This window comes from Hordeum vulgare, chromosome 2H, assembly GCF_904849725.1.
Source record: "Hordeum vulgare subsp. vulgare chromosome 2H, MorexV3_pseudomolecules_assembly, whole genome shotgun sequence".
In the NCBI taxonomy this organism is placed as follows: Eukaryota; Viridiplantae; Streptophyta; class Magnoliopsida; order Poales; family Poaceae; genus Hordeum; species Hordeum vulgare.
This window is the reverse complement of record NC_058519.1, coordinates 606,641,757-606,659,329: the sequence shown is the minus strand read 5'-3', so window position 1 is coordinate 606,659,329 and position 17,573 is coordinate 606,641,757. Positions and strand designations below refer to the sequence as shown.

General features: G+C 46.5%; 2 protein-coding genes across 2 annotated transcripts; one reads left to right on the top strand and one right to left on the bottom strand.

Moving 5' to 3' along the window:
- Nucleotides 1-4,421: 4,421 nt before the first annotated feature.
- LOC123427707 (putative glucose-6-phosphate 1-epimerase) lies at nt 4,422-10,709 on the top strand. Its single transcript, XM_045111816.1, has 9 exons — nt 4,422-4,672; nt 6,333-6,407; nt 6,793-6,849; nt 6,938-7,098; nt 7,199-7,339; nt 8,987-9,089; nt 9,164-9,263; nt 9,365-9,604; nt 10,259-10,709. Exons 1-8 carry the CDS (start codon nt 4,541-4,543, stop codon nt 9,574-9,576), a joined length of 981 nt encoding a protein of 326 aa, XP_044967751.1. The 5' UTR covers nt 4,422-4,540; the 3' UTR covers nt 9,577-9,604; nt 10,259-10,709.
- A 756-nt stretch (nt 10,710-11,465) lies between these two features.
- On the bottom strand, nt 11,466-14,721 carry LOC123427706 (E3 ubiquitin-protein ligase RLIM-like). The gene is made up of 5 exons (XM_045111815.1): nt 14,488-14,721; nt 12,383-13,180; nt 12,210-12,281; nt 11,947-12,093; nt 11,466-11,828 (listed from the first exon to the last, which is right to left on the bottom strand). The coding sequence occupies exons 2-5, from the start codon at nt 13,151-13,153 to the stop codon at nt 11,694-11,696; spliced, it is 1,125 nt and encodes a 374-aa protein (XP_044967750.1). The 5' UTR covers nt 13,154-13,180; nt 14,488-14,721; the 3' UTR covers nt 11,466-11,693.
- Between the last annotated feature and the right edge of the window lie 2,852 nt (nt 14,722-17,573).

Here is a 17,573-nt window from a genome sequence, read left to right as displayed (position 1 = left end):
CCATTGACTAAAAACCTCTCTCACAATCAAGATATGATCAAACCCCATAACTGTATGGGTGTTAGGTTCATTGCAATCACATAGTGATGTGAACTAGATTATTGACTCTAGTGCAAGTGGGAGACTGTTGGAAATATGCCCTAGAGGCAATAATAAATTGATTATTATTATATTTCCTTATTCATGATAATTGTTTATTATCCATGCTAGAATTGTATTGATTGGAAACTCAAATACATGTGTGGATACATAGACAACACACTGTCCCTAGTGAGCCTCTACTTGACTAGCTCGTTGATCAAAGATGGCCAAGGTTTCATGGCCATAGACAAGTGTTGTCACTTGATGACGGGATCACATCATTAGGAGAATGATGTGAAGGACAAGACCCAAACTATAAACGTAGCATATGATCGTGTCATTTTGTTGCTATTGTTTTCTGCATGTCAAGTATTCATTCCCATGACCATGAGATCATGTAACTCACTGACACCGGAGGAATGCCTTGTGTGTATCAAACGTCGCAACGTTACCGGGTGACTATTAAAGGTACTCTACATGCATCTCCGAAGGTGTCTGTTGAGTTAACATGGATCAAGACAGGGATTTGTCACTCTGTGTGGCGGAGAGGTATCTCAGGGCCCACTCGGTAATACAACATCATATATAAGCCTTGCAAGCAATGTGACTAAACAGTTAGTCACGAGATCTTGTATTACGAGACGATTAAAAAGACTTGCCGGTAACGAGATTGAAATAGGTATAGAGATACCGACGATCAAATCTCGGGAAAGTAACATACCGAAGGACAAAGGGAATGGTGTACGGGATTATATGAATCCTTGGCATAGAGGTTCAACCGATAAGATCTTCGTAGAGTATGTAGGATCCAATATGGACATCCAGGTCCCGCTATTGGATATTGACCGGGGAGTGTCTCATGTCATGTCTGCATAGTTCTCGAACCCGCAGGGTCTGCACACTTAAGGTTCGGTGACGTTTCGGTATAGTTGAGTTATAGGTGCTGGTGACCGAAGTTTTGTTTGGATTCCCGGATGAGACCCCGGAGGTCACGAGGGTTTCCGGAATGGTCTGGAAACAAAGACTGATATATAGGAAGTTGGTATTTGGATTCCGGAAGGATTTCGAGCATTGCCGACAGTGTACCATGAGTGACGAATGGGTACTGGGGGCCCACCAGGTGGGCCCACCACTCCCCAAGAGGGCCACGTGAACTTGATGGTAGCGCAATAGCTCTTAGTGGGTTGTCTAGTCAACCAAAGAAAGCCCGTGTGGAAAAAGGTGGAAAATCCAAAAGAGATGGACAATTTGGGAAGGAGTCCTCGTCCAAGTAGGATTGGAGGAGGACTCCTCCCTCCTTTGGTTCGGCCGACCCCCAGGGGTTTCCCTTGGTGGGCAAGGCTGCCTCCTCCCTCCTCCTGTATATACTAGAGGTTTTAGGGGTTTTGAGACACAATTTCAGCCACGTGCAACCCTTTCCTCCAGTTCGTAGTTCTTCCTCTAGATCGGATTTCTATGGTGCTTAGGCGAAGCCCTGCAGGAATAGATCACCATCATCACCGGCGCGCCGTCACTCTGCCGGAGAACTCATCTACTTCCACGTCTCTCTTCCTGGATCAAGAAGGTGGAGATCGTCATCGAGCTGTACGTGTGCTGCACGCGGAGGTGCCATCCGTTCGGTGCTAGATCGAAACGGACCGTGGGACGACGACGATTTGGATCGCGAAGACATTCCACTACATCAACCGCGTTTCTTAACGCTTCCCGCTTAGCGATCTTCAAGGGTATGTAGATCCGATCTCCCTCTCGTAGATGATCATCACCATAATAGGTCTTAGTGTGCGTAGGAATTTTTTTGTTTCCCATGCAACGTTCCCCAACAATCAGGTCCTTGCTGCACATCTTCCATCCCTTGATAACTGCAACTCTGCATTTTCTCCAAACCAATGTAATCAATTCTATGCTCAGAAGCCAGCAACCGAGGCACCTCAACAAAAGTCCATGTAAATAATTTGAACAGAAACATAAAAATAACATTGTGAGCCAACATGTCATAGATGGATACTACATCGCAAGAAATGAAACAAAAATAGAGAGAAGCAACAAGCTCATGGGCCATACCGCAAACATTGGTAGACAACCAACGATCGAGAAGGCAATTTTTCCTTCATTCCTCTTCTTTTGATACTTCTTGACCTCATTCAACGCAGCAGCCAAGAAATGCTCATCCCAAGCAAACTCATTGATACTGTCCATGTCAACCAAGCTCGCAATATACTCTAGAGGAATCATGTTGCCAATACACAAAAGAACACATATCATGTCTACAATAACAACATCAAGAACGTCTGCACCTTCAAGCACTTCGATAGTGCACCTTGTTGGGGCCCTCGATCCAACTCGATAGGGTTCACGCAACACATGTGGCTCGTTCCTCCTCAACAACTCCACTGGCCTTGACCCAGAAGGTACATTGATTTTTTTTGCACCATGTCTTTTGTAAACAATATGGACTTCTATCTGTGACTGCAACAAGTAGAGTAAACATCTGAGCCTATAAGAAACAAAACCTATTGCAACAAAAAGATAGAAAAAATGATGTTATGTAAGAGGGATATATTTGAAAAATGCATACCTAAACAACGCCTTCTCTGGATCAATTTTCATGACTACCCAATCCAGCAGATCAGCGGGTACAGAAAAAAAGTTGATATTCAAGAGGGAACCAAAACTGCATAGGCGTATAACATCCTTCTTTTTTTTGGCCGACGATCCGCAATCTGGCGCAAGCGGGTGTGTGAGAAACGCGTTGAAAATGACCCATCAGCGGCAGGGCATTCGTCGTCGTCCATTCTACAAAACAGAAGGAATAACAAAAAACAAGTTATAAAAACAGAGAAACTGAAAAAAAACATAATAAGAGTTACTCAATTGATTTTCTCATAAGAGTTAGTCAACTAATTTCACTCAAACTGAATAAGAATGACTATTGCAACGTGACTATTTAATTCAGTCTGAATAACAAACCTAAATTTAACAAGAACAAAAACATGACTATTGTAACAAGTGTATTCAATGTGCAAATGTATTTGAAGAGAACAAAACAAACAACCTACAAAAGTGCACACTAAAAATTCAGGATAACAAAATGCGGGTTGGAGCAGCTCAACAAATGTTGTTGCTATATATATGGTAGACAACAATTTTTCCTGTATACTATCAATTGTTAAAACTCCTGAAAATGAGACTAATTTGACTAAGGGACATTGCCACATGACTGTCCCTGGCATGTTGCTTTTCCCGTTAGGATGAGTCCATTTGATATGATATGAGACTCAAGTTTGTCTCGATCGAGTAAGTTGGGCACACAAAAATCGTTCACCCAGGTGACAAACTTGGATGCTTTTAGTTGTTCATGAAGAAAACATCGCCATCTCGACATGAATAGCCCGTTTTCAAGATTAAGAACCGTTGGCTGTCGTGTGTTGGCGTCACATCAATTCATTTCAAACGCTTGCCCCCAACTTCTCCAACTTGCACGACAGGCCTCACATCTACAGCGACAACTAAACAATGCAAAATGGACGCGGCCCCACGAGTGGCATCCATCCCCGCCGCAGTGGAGCCACCGCGGAGGGCAGTACGCCGACGAGCCCAACACCAACCGCTACAACAACTCCTCCTACAAAAAACTACTCAGATCCACGAGTACCACCCCATCCTACACCTACCCAAGGTCGTCCACCGTCCACCCTCTCGAAATGCTTCGATTCCTACCGCGCCACATACGAGATCTAGAAAAAACTGACCTCGTCTCTCGGTCGTCGTCGGGCATGGAGCGCGAAGAATAAGCGCGAGTAGTCGCTCCCTCTCTGCCTGTCGGCGCCACCGCTCCCTTGCCCAGCTGCCGCGTCGACCGGCGCATCCGCCGGTTCTGGATCCAAATCGGAGCAGGAAGGGAGAAGGGAGGGGAGGAGGAGGAAGAGGGAACGTTGCAATTCTCCGGGACGAGCTGCAATGTATAGTGGGTGGACTGGTGGACCAAACCATCTGGTTGGGGCGGCCTGCGCGCGAGGAGTTACAATGCTGCAACCTGGTCGAGGCTGCCCGTTGTTTGGACGGAGGCAATTTAAACCGTTCGATTTCGTGCGATCCGACAACACAAAAGACGGTTTACGGACAGAAGAGGTCAGCCGACTGATTTAGAGCATTTTCAGGACAACAAACTATGACATGGATGACACCGAGGCTTGACCGGACGCGCCAGCAAAGCCGAGGACGCACGCACTCCCGTAGGCCCTTGAGCCCAGTCAGCCACGGGCGACCCACACCACACCACTGGAACAAGCCCGCTCTCTTCTTCTTCTTCTTCTTCCTCCTCACTTCGGCTATAAATACTCGCCGTCACACTTTGGATTCCCCTCTTCTCCACACTCCACTATCTCCCTCCGCCCCCTTCCACTCGCTCTCCGCCAGGGGCTCACAAGGGAAGGCGCGGGACGCGAGCTGGTGGTGGGGAATGGCCGGCGCGTCCTCGCCGCCCCCGACGCCCAAGTCGCCCAAGCTGCAGCCGCCCCTCCTCGAGCGCACCAAGGGCCCCTCCGGCCTCGACAAGATCGTGCTCCGCGACCCGGGCCGCTTCACCGCCGAGGTACGTACCCGCCCCTCTCCCCACCCCCGTCCCCCTCCCGCCCCCGGCCGATTCGGGGCGCATTCACCGCGGATCCGCCGCGGGGCTCGCCGACGCGCGCGCCTTCTCAGGCCGGGCAGGGTCGCCGGCTTCAAAATCACAAGTTTCCGGGGGCGCGCGATTTTCGGGCGGATTTCGTGGTTCAGCTGGCCCATCGAATCGAGGCGCATTATGCCGTACCACGCTCTGATAGGCTTTAATTGTTGTGTCAGCGTCTCTTTTTTACCTTTCCCCTTTTGATCAGAGGAATTAGCGGTGCCATTTCGCCCTCCTCCTGTCAGTTTAATCGTCCGGGAGCGCCGTTGCAATCAGATTCCGCGAGTTGGCTCAACCAAAATACCTGTGTGCGCGCGCGCTGTGTGCACATCCTGTGAAAAATCAAAGCCAAGAGATGAGGCCGCGCTCATACGAACGTCACTATAGCATTCACAACTTGGTAGCTGGACAGGGTAAGATGTGATGGTGATAACGGATAGGACACGAGTTTTACGCAGACAATCATCTTTATCATGTTCGGGGACCCAGCGGAAAAGACGCACCGACTATGCTACCGCTCGAAAGCGAGAGGGACTAGGTAGGTTTACCCCCCTAATGTTTCCAGGATCGAATGGGATGGCTAATCCCCATCCCATCCCATCCCCTGTCTGCTGGCGTTTGGTCCCATATGCGTCTCATGGCCCCTTTTTTAGGGGAGGTGCTATCCCACCAATCCTCCTTTTTATATGACAAGTGGGTTACTGATTGTAGTTCTGGCGTGTTAGGCCGATCGAGTCACCTGCATACCAAATTTAACTTTGATTGATGTGTTCCTTTCGGTGTACTTGTCACCTTGTGCCAGCTGCTTACCATGACAGGGTCTAAGCCATGGGAGGCGTGTTTGAACTTGTGAACTTACCTATGCTAAAGACAACTTTAGAATTACAAGATGAACTTGAGTATGTGTTGCTCTGTTCCCCAGTCATGCATTATTGGAATGGAGGGACTAGCAAACAAAACCCCAGTAGTCTTACCTAAGGCACCTAGTTTCCTAACATGGGTGTCAATTTTTTCCATGCTTTTCTCGGGGCCAATTTTGTCAAAGCCTAGTAGTTTTACCTAAGGCATCTAATTTCTTGTGGCTTATTCAGAACTATAAGATCGAAAAAGGTGAAATTTGATCGCGTTAAAATTCTAGTAATTTATAAGCATATCAGTGCCAACTGGCAAGGAAAACATGTTTGTGGTCTGTGGAGCTATTGTTACAAAGACGGCAGTGCCCTTGTTAGATGAATGAGTTGTGCCATGAGCCCATGACAAGTAGGTTAGCATTTTACCCAGATGTTTGGGTTAATCCTTCTTTTTACTCTTGTCATGGCTGTACTTACATTTTGTCAGGAAAGAAGGTTCTAAACTTCTGTTTGGTGTGATGCTTGCATACGAGTAGGATTCAGATCACCCCTTTTGAATTCTCCTGCATTATTGCTGCCTAACCTTTCCACCCTTATTCTGCCAAACCTCAAGAATTCTCCGTGCTGCAAAATAAATATTTATGGCCTGGTCCCTACGTGTATTATTGCCAATTATCATTACCTTTTTAGACTCAGACCGGTCTTGCTAATCAATTGTCTTTGTCTTTTGCTAGGTCCGTCTATATGGAGGGCAAGTTACCTCTTGGAAGAATGAACAGGGGGATGAGTTACTTTTTGTAAGCAGCAAGGTACGGAGCCATTCATGAGGTCATGGATGAAGTCATTAATTTGTTGTATCGATAAACTTCTATAGGATGCATTGACACATCCTTGTCATCCTTGTCCCACTAATTAATTTTGTTGTTTGTCCCCATTTGACCACAAGCCTATCACGTTCTGATCAAGTGTCCTTTTGAGCATAACCACAAACAACTGCCTCATCTTGGCCTGTATTGGCAATTTTGGCCATGTTAGATGTTACATTTGTTTTGCACCGTTGGAAGTTTAACCCCATTAATTATGAAGTTTCACACTGTAATACTGGCACATATTACTTATTATTTTGATTATTACGTGTTACTGCAGTAATTATAGCATCTCTGAACTGTATTTTCAAAATACAATCCCTTTCAGGCAGTTTTTAAGTCTCCAGGAGCAATTCGTGGTGGCATACCCATTTGCTTTCCCCAGGTATGACAGCTTCATCAATATTTACTTCCATAAATTCATTGTAATGTTTTGTCTTCTCTGGTCATCCAAATGAACTATATAAATGCAGTTTGGAACACATGGAAATCTTGAAAAACATGGATTTGCGAGGAACCGGCTATGGCTCGTTGATGATAATCCTCCACCACTCCCAGTAAACAGCGGTATTAAAACTTATGCAGATCTCATTCTGAAGCCTTCTGAAGAAGATCTCAAGATCTGGCCTCACAGGTCAGTGATCAACCATCCAGAGATCATGCTTCCTTCCTTTTCTTCATGTCGCCAATTCTGATTCTGCTCCTCACGTCTTTGGACAAACTATGACTTGCAGATTTGAATTCCGATTAAGAGTCGCTCTTGGACCCAAAGGAGAATTGTTTCTCACTTCTCGAATTAGAAACACCAACACTGATGGAAAACCCTTCTCATTTACATTTGCATATCATACATACTTCTCCGTGTCTGACATAAGGTGCGTCTATGCTTTGCAATTTCTTTTCCTCCCTTTTCTCAGTTTTTTTTCCTCCCTGGATATTTCAAGCTCAAACTTCTCCAAGGGTTTAGAATTGCAACAGTGAAATCATGTTAGTGTAAAGCTGTCCAGACATCCAGTGGTATATGTACTCGGGTTTACTCGGCAATGGTGCACCACCAGACACCGATCCACCTTTCAAGAGGCTTATATGCATGGTATTTGTGTCATTGGTACTGAGCCAACTACCAAGAGTCTAAGACCAGTAGTTTCGTTAAAAAATGGAGCAGATGTACAAAATATGCTACTCTAGTTTTCTACCCTGGTTTCATATTGTTAATACCATTGTACATGCTCATGTATGTGATAGTTGCCGTGCTTGTCTTTAACCAAGGCTGGTAAATTCAGCACATTTTCTTGGAGCAGATGCGAAACTCTGCTTCTGATTCTCATATTGTTAGTGCCGGCATATGGACTACTTTTCAAAATATTGGACTTGCTTTTATTGGCTAGTGCCAGCACTATGACAGTAGAGAAAACAGGGTCCAGGTTCTTCCTTTTTCCTCTGCTGGTAAACATATTCAAGTAATTATCAAACTATTGCAGATAAATAAAGTATGCTTCGGTGTTAAGTTGTTTTATCTCGTTGGGATTGAGTCAATGGATAAGGGCAAAATTGTTACATATCCTGGCTTGTTAGAATACTGCATCCTCATGCTTAGATAATGGACACTGTGGAACAACCGAACAGGGTTTCTAAAGTTTTGCTTGAGTTTGCCCATTGATAATTCTGTAACCCAGAGTGTTTATCTCAGTTAAGACAGTGCATATTAAAACTGAACCTGACCAGAGTTTTTGCAGTTTTACGTTTTTTGGTACCGTAGCAATATCCGGTACCGTTTTAGCCTTGGTTAGTTGGAGGGAATTGGTAGATACTGAAAACCAAAGTTCGAGGCCCACAGAAGTGTCTCGCTTCCGTTTTACACCCTTCTGTGGCACACATGGACCATGTGGCAGCACCATAGCAGCACTCAGCAGATTGGACTTGTACTCTTAATTAGTACTATTATTATACTATCAAGGGTTGTACGCTGTAGCTAATCAACTTGGACTTGCGAGCTTGTGTAATGCACGGTGCCGCTGTAGTCTCTAGTTTAGCCTGTAGGTTGTAGGCTTGTTATTGCGTGTCTGTCACGGACTGATCGGCGACATGGTCTGCACTTTGCCACTTAATCACTTGGGAATGCTGATCAATCGGAGTATCTGGCCGTTGACTATTCAATCCGCGTTGCACATAACAAGTTTGAATATTCAGACATACGAACAGAAGTAAAATATGGTGTCTTTATTCTTGAATTCTGTTCAACTTTGGTTAGTTTGATATTTACCAAAACCATACAAAATAATTTGGTATTTACCAAAACTGTAATGTATTTACCAAACTCAACTGACCAAATTAACTGAATGCACAAGACTACTCAGAACAAAAACAGTTGCTGTTGTGATTAAAGAATAATGATTATTTCAAATGCACATTTTGGTGATAACTTCGAGCAATTTTAGTTTTACTTTTTGTAGCTTCCCTGTTCCAATGCATCATAACTCAAAACTTTATTATGTGCTTACTGAAACTGCAAAATTCCTTAGCGAAGTACGTATTGAAGGGCTGGAGACAATGGACTACTTTGACAACCTGAAGGGAAAAGAGCGATTCACGGAGCAGGGGGATGCTCTTGTGTTTGAATCAGAGGTAAATAAACCACTTCAGTGTTCCATGTGATTATATGAAGCTACAACTGCTGATCTGTAAACTTTGCTGTGAAGATTGACAAAATATATCTGGACACACCACCAAAAATTGCAATTATTGATCATGAGAAGAAAAGAACATTTGTGCTTAGGAAAGATGGGCTTCCAGATGCTGGTAAGCTAATTTGGTAGTAGCGAATACTGTACCTATCTGTGTCAATTCTTATTTTCCTCACTACAAAATTCATACTTCTATTATCATTTTGCCCTTTGTAGTTGTATGGAACCCATGGGAGAGGAGGTCAAAAACCATTCTGGATTTTGGTGATGAAGAATATAAGCACATGTTGTGTGTGGAGCCTGCAGCTGTTGAGAAGCCCATTACCTTGAAGCCTGGTGAAGAGTGGAAAGGAAGGTTGGAGCTCTCAGCTGTTCCTTCCAGTTACTATAGTGGTCAGTTAGATCCAGACAAGGTTCTTCATGGTTGAAAATCCTCACTTGGTGCATCTCGTACAGGTAATGTTTAACCCTAGATATGCAACTGTTTGGGGGTCTATTTGGAAGCTAGGAAATACATCTCTTAAATAATGCTGCCGTAACTGTATGGACGCATAGACTTTGAGACTTCTGCATCATTTGCAATTCAATTTATTTGTGTTCTTGGAATATTTAGTTTAGGAATGCATTGATGTCTAAAGGTTCGTGTTATAGACTAAAAAATCAGTAAAGTTCTGATTTCAACACTAGGGTTATGTCTCTAAGGCCCTTTTTCTTGCCATAACCATGCTTCAAAATGCATGGTGATTTTTAGTGTTTGGGGCGAGGGGGGCGGCAGCCTAAACCATCAAAGCGCGATTGCAGTAAGCGCAGTGAGTTCATTTAGATGGGAGTGTGACAATTCCATTATATTGATGAGCCAGGCGAATCTCCAGCCACCAAAATGGGTTACAAAGCCAGGGAAAAGATCCATACACACTGCATGGTGATTATCGCCAAGAGTTTGGTATATCCATAGTATCTGCGTAGCTGTCATCATCATCAACAATAACAACAACAACAGTAACAACAACAACAACGATGATACCTGAGTAGTTCTAGATATGCATTTCTGATGTGATCGCATGGCTGCTGCTTCTGTTTTTTTAACTTGTGGCTCATCGATTTCTCCAGGAACACTTCAGGGCACTTTATATTACCTGGTGCTCTGTCTGTCCGGTGTTGATGCTATGTGAACTTGCTGGCTTTCATCTCCTCCATCGTCTCCGCCTACATATGTTTATTTCTTCATGTATAGAAGGAGGAGGCGAGCACCGGAATAACAAAACAGCCTGAGTGTCTCTATCTCGAAATCTGTCTTCGATGCACTCAGCTCAGTGTTCAGTCGCAGCAAAAAAAGAAGCGAATAATAGCATTCCGATAGTTTAGGGTTGCCTCCTGGCCCTGGACAATGGGTGATTTGTTGTACTTCTGCATCGGAGTACCAATTGTTATCAGACTATTGTCTGTACTCCTCTAAGATCTGTACATATACTATCTTAGGAACTTGCTGGTGTGAGATAATTCAAGGAGCACAATTTATCATGTGCTGCTGGTAATATATAAAGCGTGTTCTGAACCTTAATAACAAGGGCATTCTCTTATTACCTTGTCAATTTGCTTCTACTCATCAGAACCTGTTCAGTCCTTCTGCGCGATCATATTATTCTGCGTTTCGAGGAGAAAAGAAAAATGATGTGATTTTGGAGATGCAGGGATCGAGGCGTACGTTGGCTGCTGTCTAAATCCGTGTGACCTGAGGTTCTCATGGAAAGAGCCGCCATTGTCGTTGAGAAAGCAGAGATTCCCCGCCAAGTTGCAACTGCTCCCACCCCATTTGCCTTCAATATATATCGCGTGATCTGATCCAGTCGCTCGTCAAGCATGACAGGAACCTCGAGGGCAGAAGAACGGAACACGAAGGCCATATCGTCCCTGTCAACGTCTGTATTCGTATGGATGAGGTTCGTGTACGTCTCCAACCACTTTACGTATTTCATTTCGAAACTGATGGCAGCGTCTCTGTGCATAGGATAAGGTATGTATAGTCTGTGGATGTACACGGGGAGAAGAATAGCTTGCCCACCCGAGTTCAATCCGAGGATTCGTGCCTATCTTCTCCTGCCCACTAGGGCTCAAACATAAGATCAATACCGGGGTGTTCGACTGTTCGTAAATTAAAAATAATATTTGTCAAATTTTTAGAAACGAAGTCTGACTATACGAATTGACGAATACCATATCCGTACTCGCTGTTAACCGTCCTTGAAGAGATTCTTACTGATGAAAAGGATGAGTATGTACATCACAAGCTAAGAGCACAAACTGAACACTGACAAGATAAACCACTGAGCAAGTGAAATTCTCCACCATCTAATCAAGAGTTTATTTCTTGTTCCCTTTTTCATTGTCCACTGGACCTTGTGAACTGAAGGAAGACAAGAAGTCTTGAAGGCACAAACAAATGTTTCGTTCTAGAAAAGAATAGAAAAAAGAATACAGATCTTGTGTCTAGACATTTCAGGAGAATCTGTTTACACTAAACAAGCAGAGGCTGCTGGTGCTAGCGCTAGACGGTCTTGGCGGCGACGGATTTGCAGATGGGGCACCAGTTCTTCTGCCGGAGCCAGTGCTGTATGCAGGTGATGTGGTAGTAGTGCTTACACGCCATGTTCCCCACCTCCTCACCACCAGAGTACTCCTCCTGAATCCACAAAAACAACATGGGTCAGATTACACACCGAAACTCCGTCGCCCGAGTACTTTTCGCCGCGTGGTAAATTCAGTTTAGCGCGGTGCTGAAACTCTGCGGATGAACTTACCTGGCATATGCTGCATTTTCTGTCGCAGTCTAGGTGCGTCTCTGGGGCTGTGGGCGTGTACAGGCTTCGTTTCAGGCACTTGTACAGCGCGTCCTCTGAAAGCCCGGTGTTCACCGTGCCGATCCGGTCACCCAACGCGAGCAATTCCTGCAGAATCAAGTGTCATATAGATGATGATCCAAAGAACAGGCAGAAACAATGCATCTCAAATGTGCCAACAAGAGAAATGTTAAGATGTTGAGAACAGGTGATCATGATCATACCTCGTAGGACATGCCGTCGATGTCCATCCTCATCGCCCGGTGCCGATCACTGAGCATGAAGTAGTTCTCCAGCTGCAGCATAATTCCACGGTTCAGATACATTGGTTGTACAGTTCACCAAGTTTTTGGGATGATCATGATTGACGCAGTGAGTGACAGAGTTGTGCCATTACCTCTTCACTGCCTTCGACGTCGAAGCGCCAGTACCCGCTGGAGTCCTCGGTGCCGTCCTGCAAAGACGACCCTCCCTGGAGACTACCCCTGTACCTCGCCAGGAACCCGGAGATGAACCCTTCGGTAGGGGCCTGCTCCCTTGCTGCCCGCTGCCCAACCATCACCGGGTCATCTGAATTCCTCCTGGCACCAACACCACCACCGGTGTCCCTCCTAGGCGCCCTGCGAGCACCTCCTGCATTTTCGCCTTCGTCTGCCTTCCTTATCCGGGACGCTGCACGACGCGTCGGCCTCGACACCGCTGATGACCGGGTGGCACCACCACCAGAAGAACTGGCACTGAACCCACCGGACGACGACGACGAGCTGCTCATCTCCCTGGCCAGCGACCGCTTCCTTGACGCATTCACCCTGTCCTTTAGGCGCGCCAGCAGGTCACGCCCGGCACCTGGAGCCGCCGTCTCTCCCGTCCTGTTGTCGGTTTCGCTACAAGGCTCTGCTGGATTGCTGCTTCCTTGTGGAGGCTTCTTCCTGAGAGGCTGTGATCTCCGGGTGGTTGGCGCTGCTTCCTTGGCTGCTGTTGCTGCTGCTTCCCTGTGGCTGGGCGTTGGCCGGCCTTTGTCTGTCGAATGCCGGGTGCCGTTGCAGCCATTGCGCGGGCAGCAAGCGCCGGCCTTGCGGCGGGAGCTGTCCTCCCTGAAGAGGAGGATGGAGCCCCCTTTGGTGAAGAGGAGGCCGCCCACCGTCCGCCGTCCCATGTGTTCGTCCATGCCAATTGATCAGAGGATCACCTGAGACTGAAAAATCGGATATGTTTGTTACAAAAGATTCAATCAGCCAGGCCACGATTCTTCACCTAAAAAAGGAAGATTCTGAACATAGAGGAATGGTGAACTGTCCTACTCGACGACACTGTCAAGTCTCATGTGCAATGAGAGATGACACAAATACTGATCGTACGGCACGGCAGCAAAGTCGCCTAACAAAGGAGGGGCATGTGGCGGCCAAATGGCTGATAATAACTGAAAAGCGTACGGAACCAACATCAGCACGTAGTACTGTACTATATATGTATGACTAACAAAATTTGTTGTTTCAGTTTCAGTTAGGTGTGGTGGCCCTCCCTCCCTCCCTCCTTCCATGTAGGCCTGCGTCTGCCTATAACAGAAATTTCTTAGGCAGGCAGACATTTGCATGAGCTGTATCGGCTAGGTGCCACCTGGTTTTCAAAGGCAGGTGCGTTTTCACCGTACCGATGCAACTTTTTTTTTTTCGCTCTTGTAAGGCAAGTAAACCCTCCTCCTTCTCCTTGTGCGTCGACCAAATGAAGATGTTAACAGCTCGAAAGAAGAAGAAAAGAATGAAGAAGCTAACTGCAACGCGCTCCCTTCACGTTAAAACCATCTCCTTGTTTTTTTTTAATCCTGAATCAGAACTAGCAGCATCGGTTTATCTGTGAGGTGAAATCGATGATACCCACCCTAGCACGGCAGAGGCGGAGGCAGAGGGCGGTGGTGCTAGTAGTAGTACTGTATGTGAACCGAAAGGTGTGGTGGCTCCCCTCTCCTTTCGGGAATCGGCCGAAAGAGGAGGGAGGCAGTTGACGCGTACGGGCTACACAAAACACTTGGGGTCGTGGAACAGTATCTACGCCTTGGTCCATCCGAAGGAGAAGGAAGAAAAAGATGTAGTACTAGCAGGAGGAAATCGTTGGGTTCCAGCGCATCCAAGCAAAGCAACCGGCCGGAGCAGGCGGGGAAGGAGAGGAAGAAATCAATCAAGAAGGCAACCGAACCCTCCATGGCGACGACAATCAGAGGTCGATCAGCATCAAACAGAATGGAACGAAAAGAAAGGCGATTTAATCTAAGATAAGATGAGAAGAAGCCGTTGGTTCGATCGCCTTCCTGGATGAATGAATCCAAGAGATGGATGAACCGCAGGCGCATACATACATACATACGTAGACCGGTTCTTCGTCAGACTACACAAGGGGGAAAATATGCAGATATGGAAGGATACCATGATCGAACCCAGCGTACGTATGAACAGATTACGGGAGGAGGAGGAGGAAGAAGATACGGGCAGGCAAGAGGCAACAAACCTTCCTTCCTTCCCTTGTGAAGCCTGCCTTTCCCTGTTCTGACGCCCCTCCAATCCAATGGACCAGGCCGGGACGGAGACCAGATTGAATTCCTCGATGGGGAGAGGGAGGGAGGGAGCCAGGGGTGAGAAGAACCAGTGGAGTTCTAATATATAGATGCCGAGAAGCCACACACACACACGGGGAGAGAGAGAGAAGAGAAGGGAAGAGAAGGGAAGGGCGAACGGAGAGAGAAGCTTGAGACGAAGGGCAACGCAACAGGAGACCGGGGAAGAGGAAGGCGGCCGTGGCCGGGGCGGGGGCGTGCGACCCACGTCGGATGGGATCCGGGCCGTCGGATGGGGCGGGGGAGTAAGATCGGACGGGACTGGTCAAGCGGGCGACGAGAGATGCCCGGCGCGGGGCCCGCTCCAACGGAACGAGCCCCACCACCCGATCCGTACCGCCGGATTGCCTGCCACAGCGCCGGCCCCCGCGATCCCCGCGAGGCGGATCCCCTCCTCTCTGGTTTTAGAGCGCAAATCAATTAATTTATTTAAATAATATAATCCTGCCTATCCCCTCTGCAAAGATTTTCTTTTAAATCTTTTCGCCGGATATATCTCCTGCTTAAGATTAGCGTTCAACAGTAGGTTTTGCCCTGGAAGCGATCGCTCGTTAAGATGCGGTTTTAATTTCGTGGGGATTTGCAGATATCCGTTTCGACAACCGTATGATTCAACAAGATCTCGGTATCATTCTACTAAATGGGATTTGAAGTGCGCGTGCTGCGAAATGATATTTTCTTGGGTATAAAAAGAGTTTGCATGCACGCACGGCGTGGCCAGCATGCTAATTAAGCCGTCGAAGCCTTTTCTCTACATGAAATAAAATAAAATAAGCTATGGAGGCGTGCCACATGGGAGAAATACGCATGCGTTCTTTGCTAGTAGGAGTAGTATATTCCGTTTTGAAGCGGTGTGTCCCATGTTGGCAAAGCGGAAATTTGGTGAGCTAGCTACTAGTAACTTTCCTCTGTGGCGTCGATCACTAGCTTGGATGATGATAAACCGGCCGTTTCTTTAGGACGAGCCGAACCGACTTGGACGAGGCTGTAAAGCGTAAAGCACCGCGTCCATGCCATGGCAATCTTTCGGTATAACTAGCCACTTTACCCTCCTGTTTTCTCGTCACTAAAATCATACTGTACAATACTAGCGTGGAGAGGCAATTCGATCGTATTTGCTCGCCGGAATTCGTACAAATCCGCTGTGAGATATCGTATCGGTGGCGCCAGCAGATGGATGACAACAACTGAGCTTTCACTTGGACGCGCACACATCACTCGTATTATTAATTAAGTAGAGTAGTATAATACTGGTCTGACCCTAAAAACTTATCTGCAAAAGATATTCTAATCCTACCCTCGCAAAAAAAAAAAAGACATTCTAATCCTGATCGCGCAAGCGACGCGATCGATGTGGCCCGAATCTTCCAGGAAATAAACCGATAATAACTAATTAACCGGCAGTCGCTGGATTCTCCAGATGGAGGTTGCTAGGGGCCGGGAAAGGATCGAGACCTTTTTCGTGTCGAGTAGTTTGTGGCTCACGGCTCACTCTGGCTTACACGGCACAGTTTCGCTTGCAGATCGTTCTCGTACTTGCGTGGCTTGCGTAGATGACTGCGTGGAGTTAATACGTTTTCAACTCTTGGAAAAGCCTGAGAGAAGGAACACATCATTTAATTACGTTTTTGGAACCGTCTAAATATAGAGTCAAAACGGTGAGTGATAATCTCGCCGTGTATCCCTCTCCATATAACGGTATCACTGTCCCAGAGGCCAAGGCGAACTGGTCAATATAATAATAATACATGAATCTATAATAAAAAGGGCTTGGAAAAGGAATTAAAAAAGGGGAAGACTGTTTGAGGAAATTCAGGGCATGTGTACATGCATGACATGTAATGGTTCTCCGCTTTATCTTTTGTTCGGTGCAAGCTGCTACTTCCAACTTCCTTATCAAAAGTTAAATATGTCGTGCATGTATGTGTGTGTATGGCCGGCTTGGAGTTGGAGTTGGGGTTGGAGTGAGCCGTGCCACTAGTAGCATTAGTGCGATGGTGATGTGGTGCAGTGCGTGCAGGCCGGCCGCCGGAAAAGAAAGGCGACCCGGCCGGGGAAAAGAAAAGGTGGCCGGCAGTTGACGTACGGTTGTGGCTGTGGCCGTGGCCGTGGCTGGCCGGTACCCTAATCTAACTCCTCTGCCTTTTTCCCATGTTGATTTGCTGCCTTTGTTGGGCAGGTGAGTTGACATGAAGGTAGGGAGGTGAGTAAACATATGGTATGGAGTCGCGATAGTACGGGAGGTATCAGCAGGTGACACGCGCAGCATGCGTGTGGGCTCTGAGGAGGTCAAACGGCGACGGCGTGAGCAAGCACCATTTGCTGGAGATTCGTCCACTTCTAACTTCTAAGCCTCACGGCGGCTACATGAGTCAACTCAAAGCTGTTGTTGCTGGAATAAGCAGGGAAAGTGGTTTGATTCGGAGATCTGACCATGTCTTGGCAGAGGAGGCTGTTTTTTTTTTTTTGTTTTTTGATATTCAACACAGGCGTGGCATATTAGATATGCGTTCACATGTCCTGCGTGACACAATCAGGAGACAGCCCACACGGTCATGTATGGACGAATATTAGGATTGTTCATACACGTGGACGCAACTACTTCGTGTCACACGTCCAACAACGATTACTCACCCCTATCCCGCCGTGTAGCATGAAACAAATCTGTCCACACGTTCTGACGCAGCTACGTTAGTTACACATGGGATGACACTTTAGTCACCTTGGGGAATGACAACTTTAGTTAGCTGGGATGACAAATGTACTTGCAAAAGTATGACAACTTTTTTGTTTTGATAAACTACGGTTGTCATGTCTAATTAACGATAGTTGCCGTGTGTAATTAAACCGTAGTTGCCATGTGTGATTAACTACTTGTCTTATCTGGTCAAATAATAGTTGTCATGTTCGATTAACTATTTACCCTATGTGGCCAAACAATAGTTGCCATGTGTGATTAACTAGTTGCCACGTGTGGTAC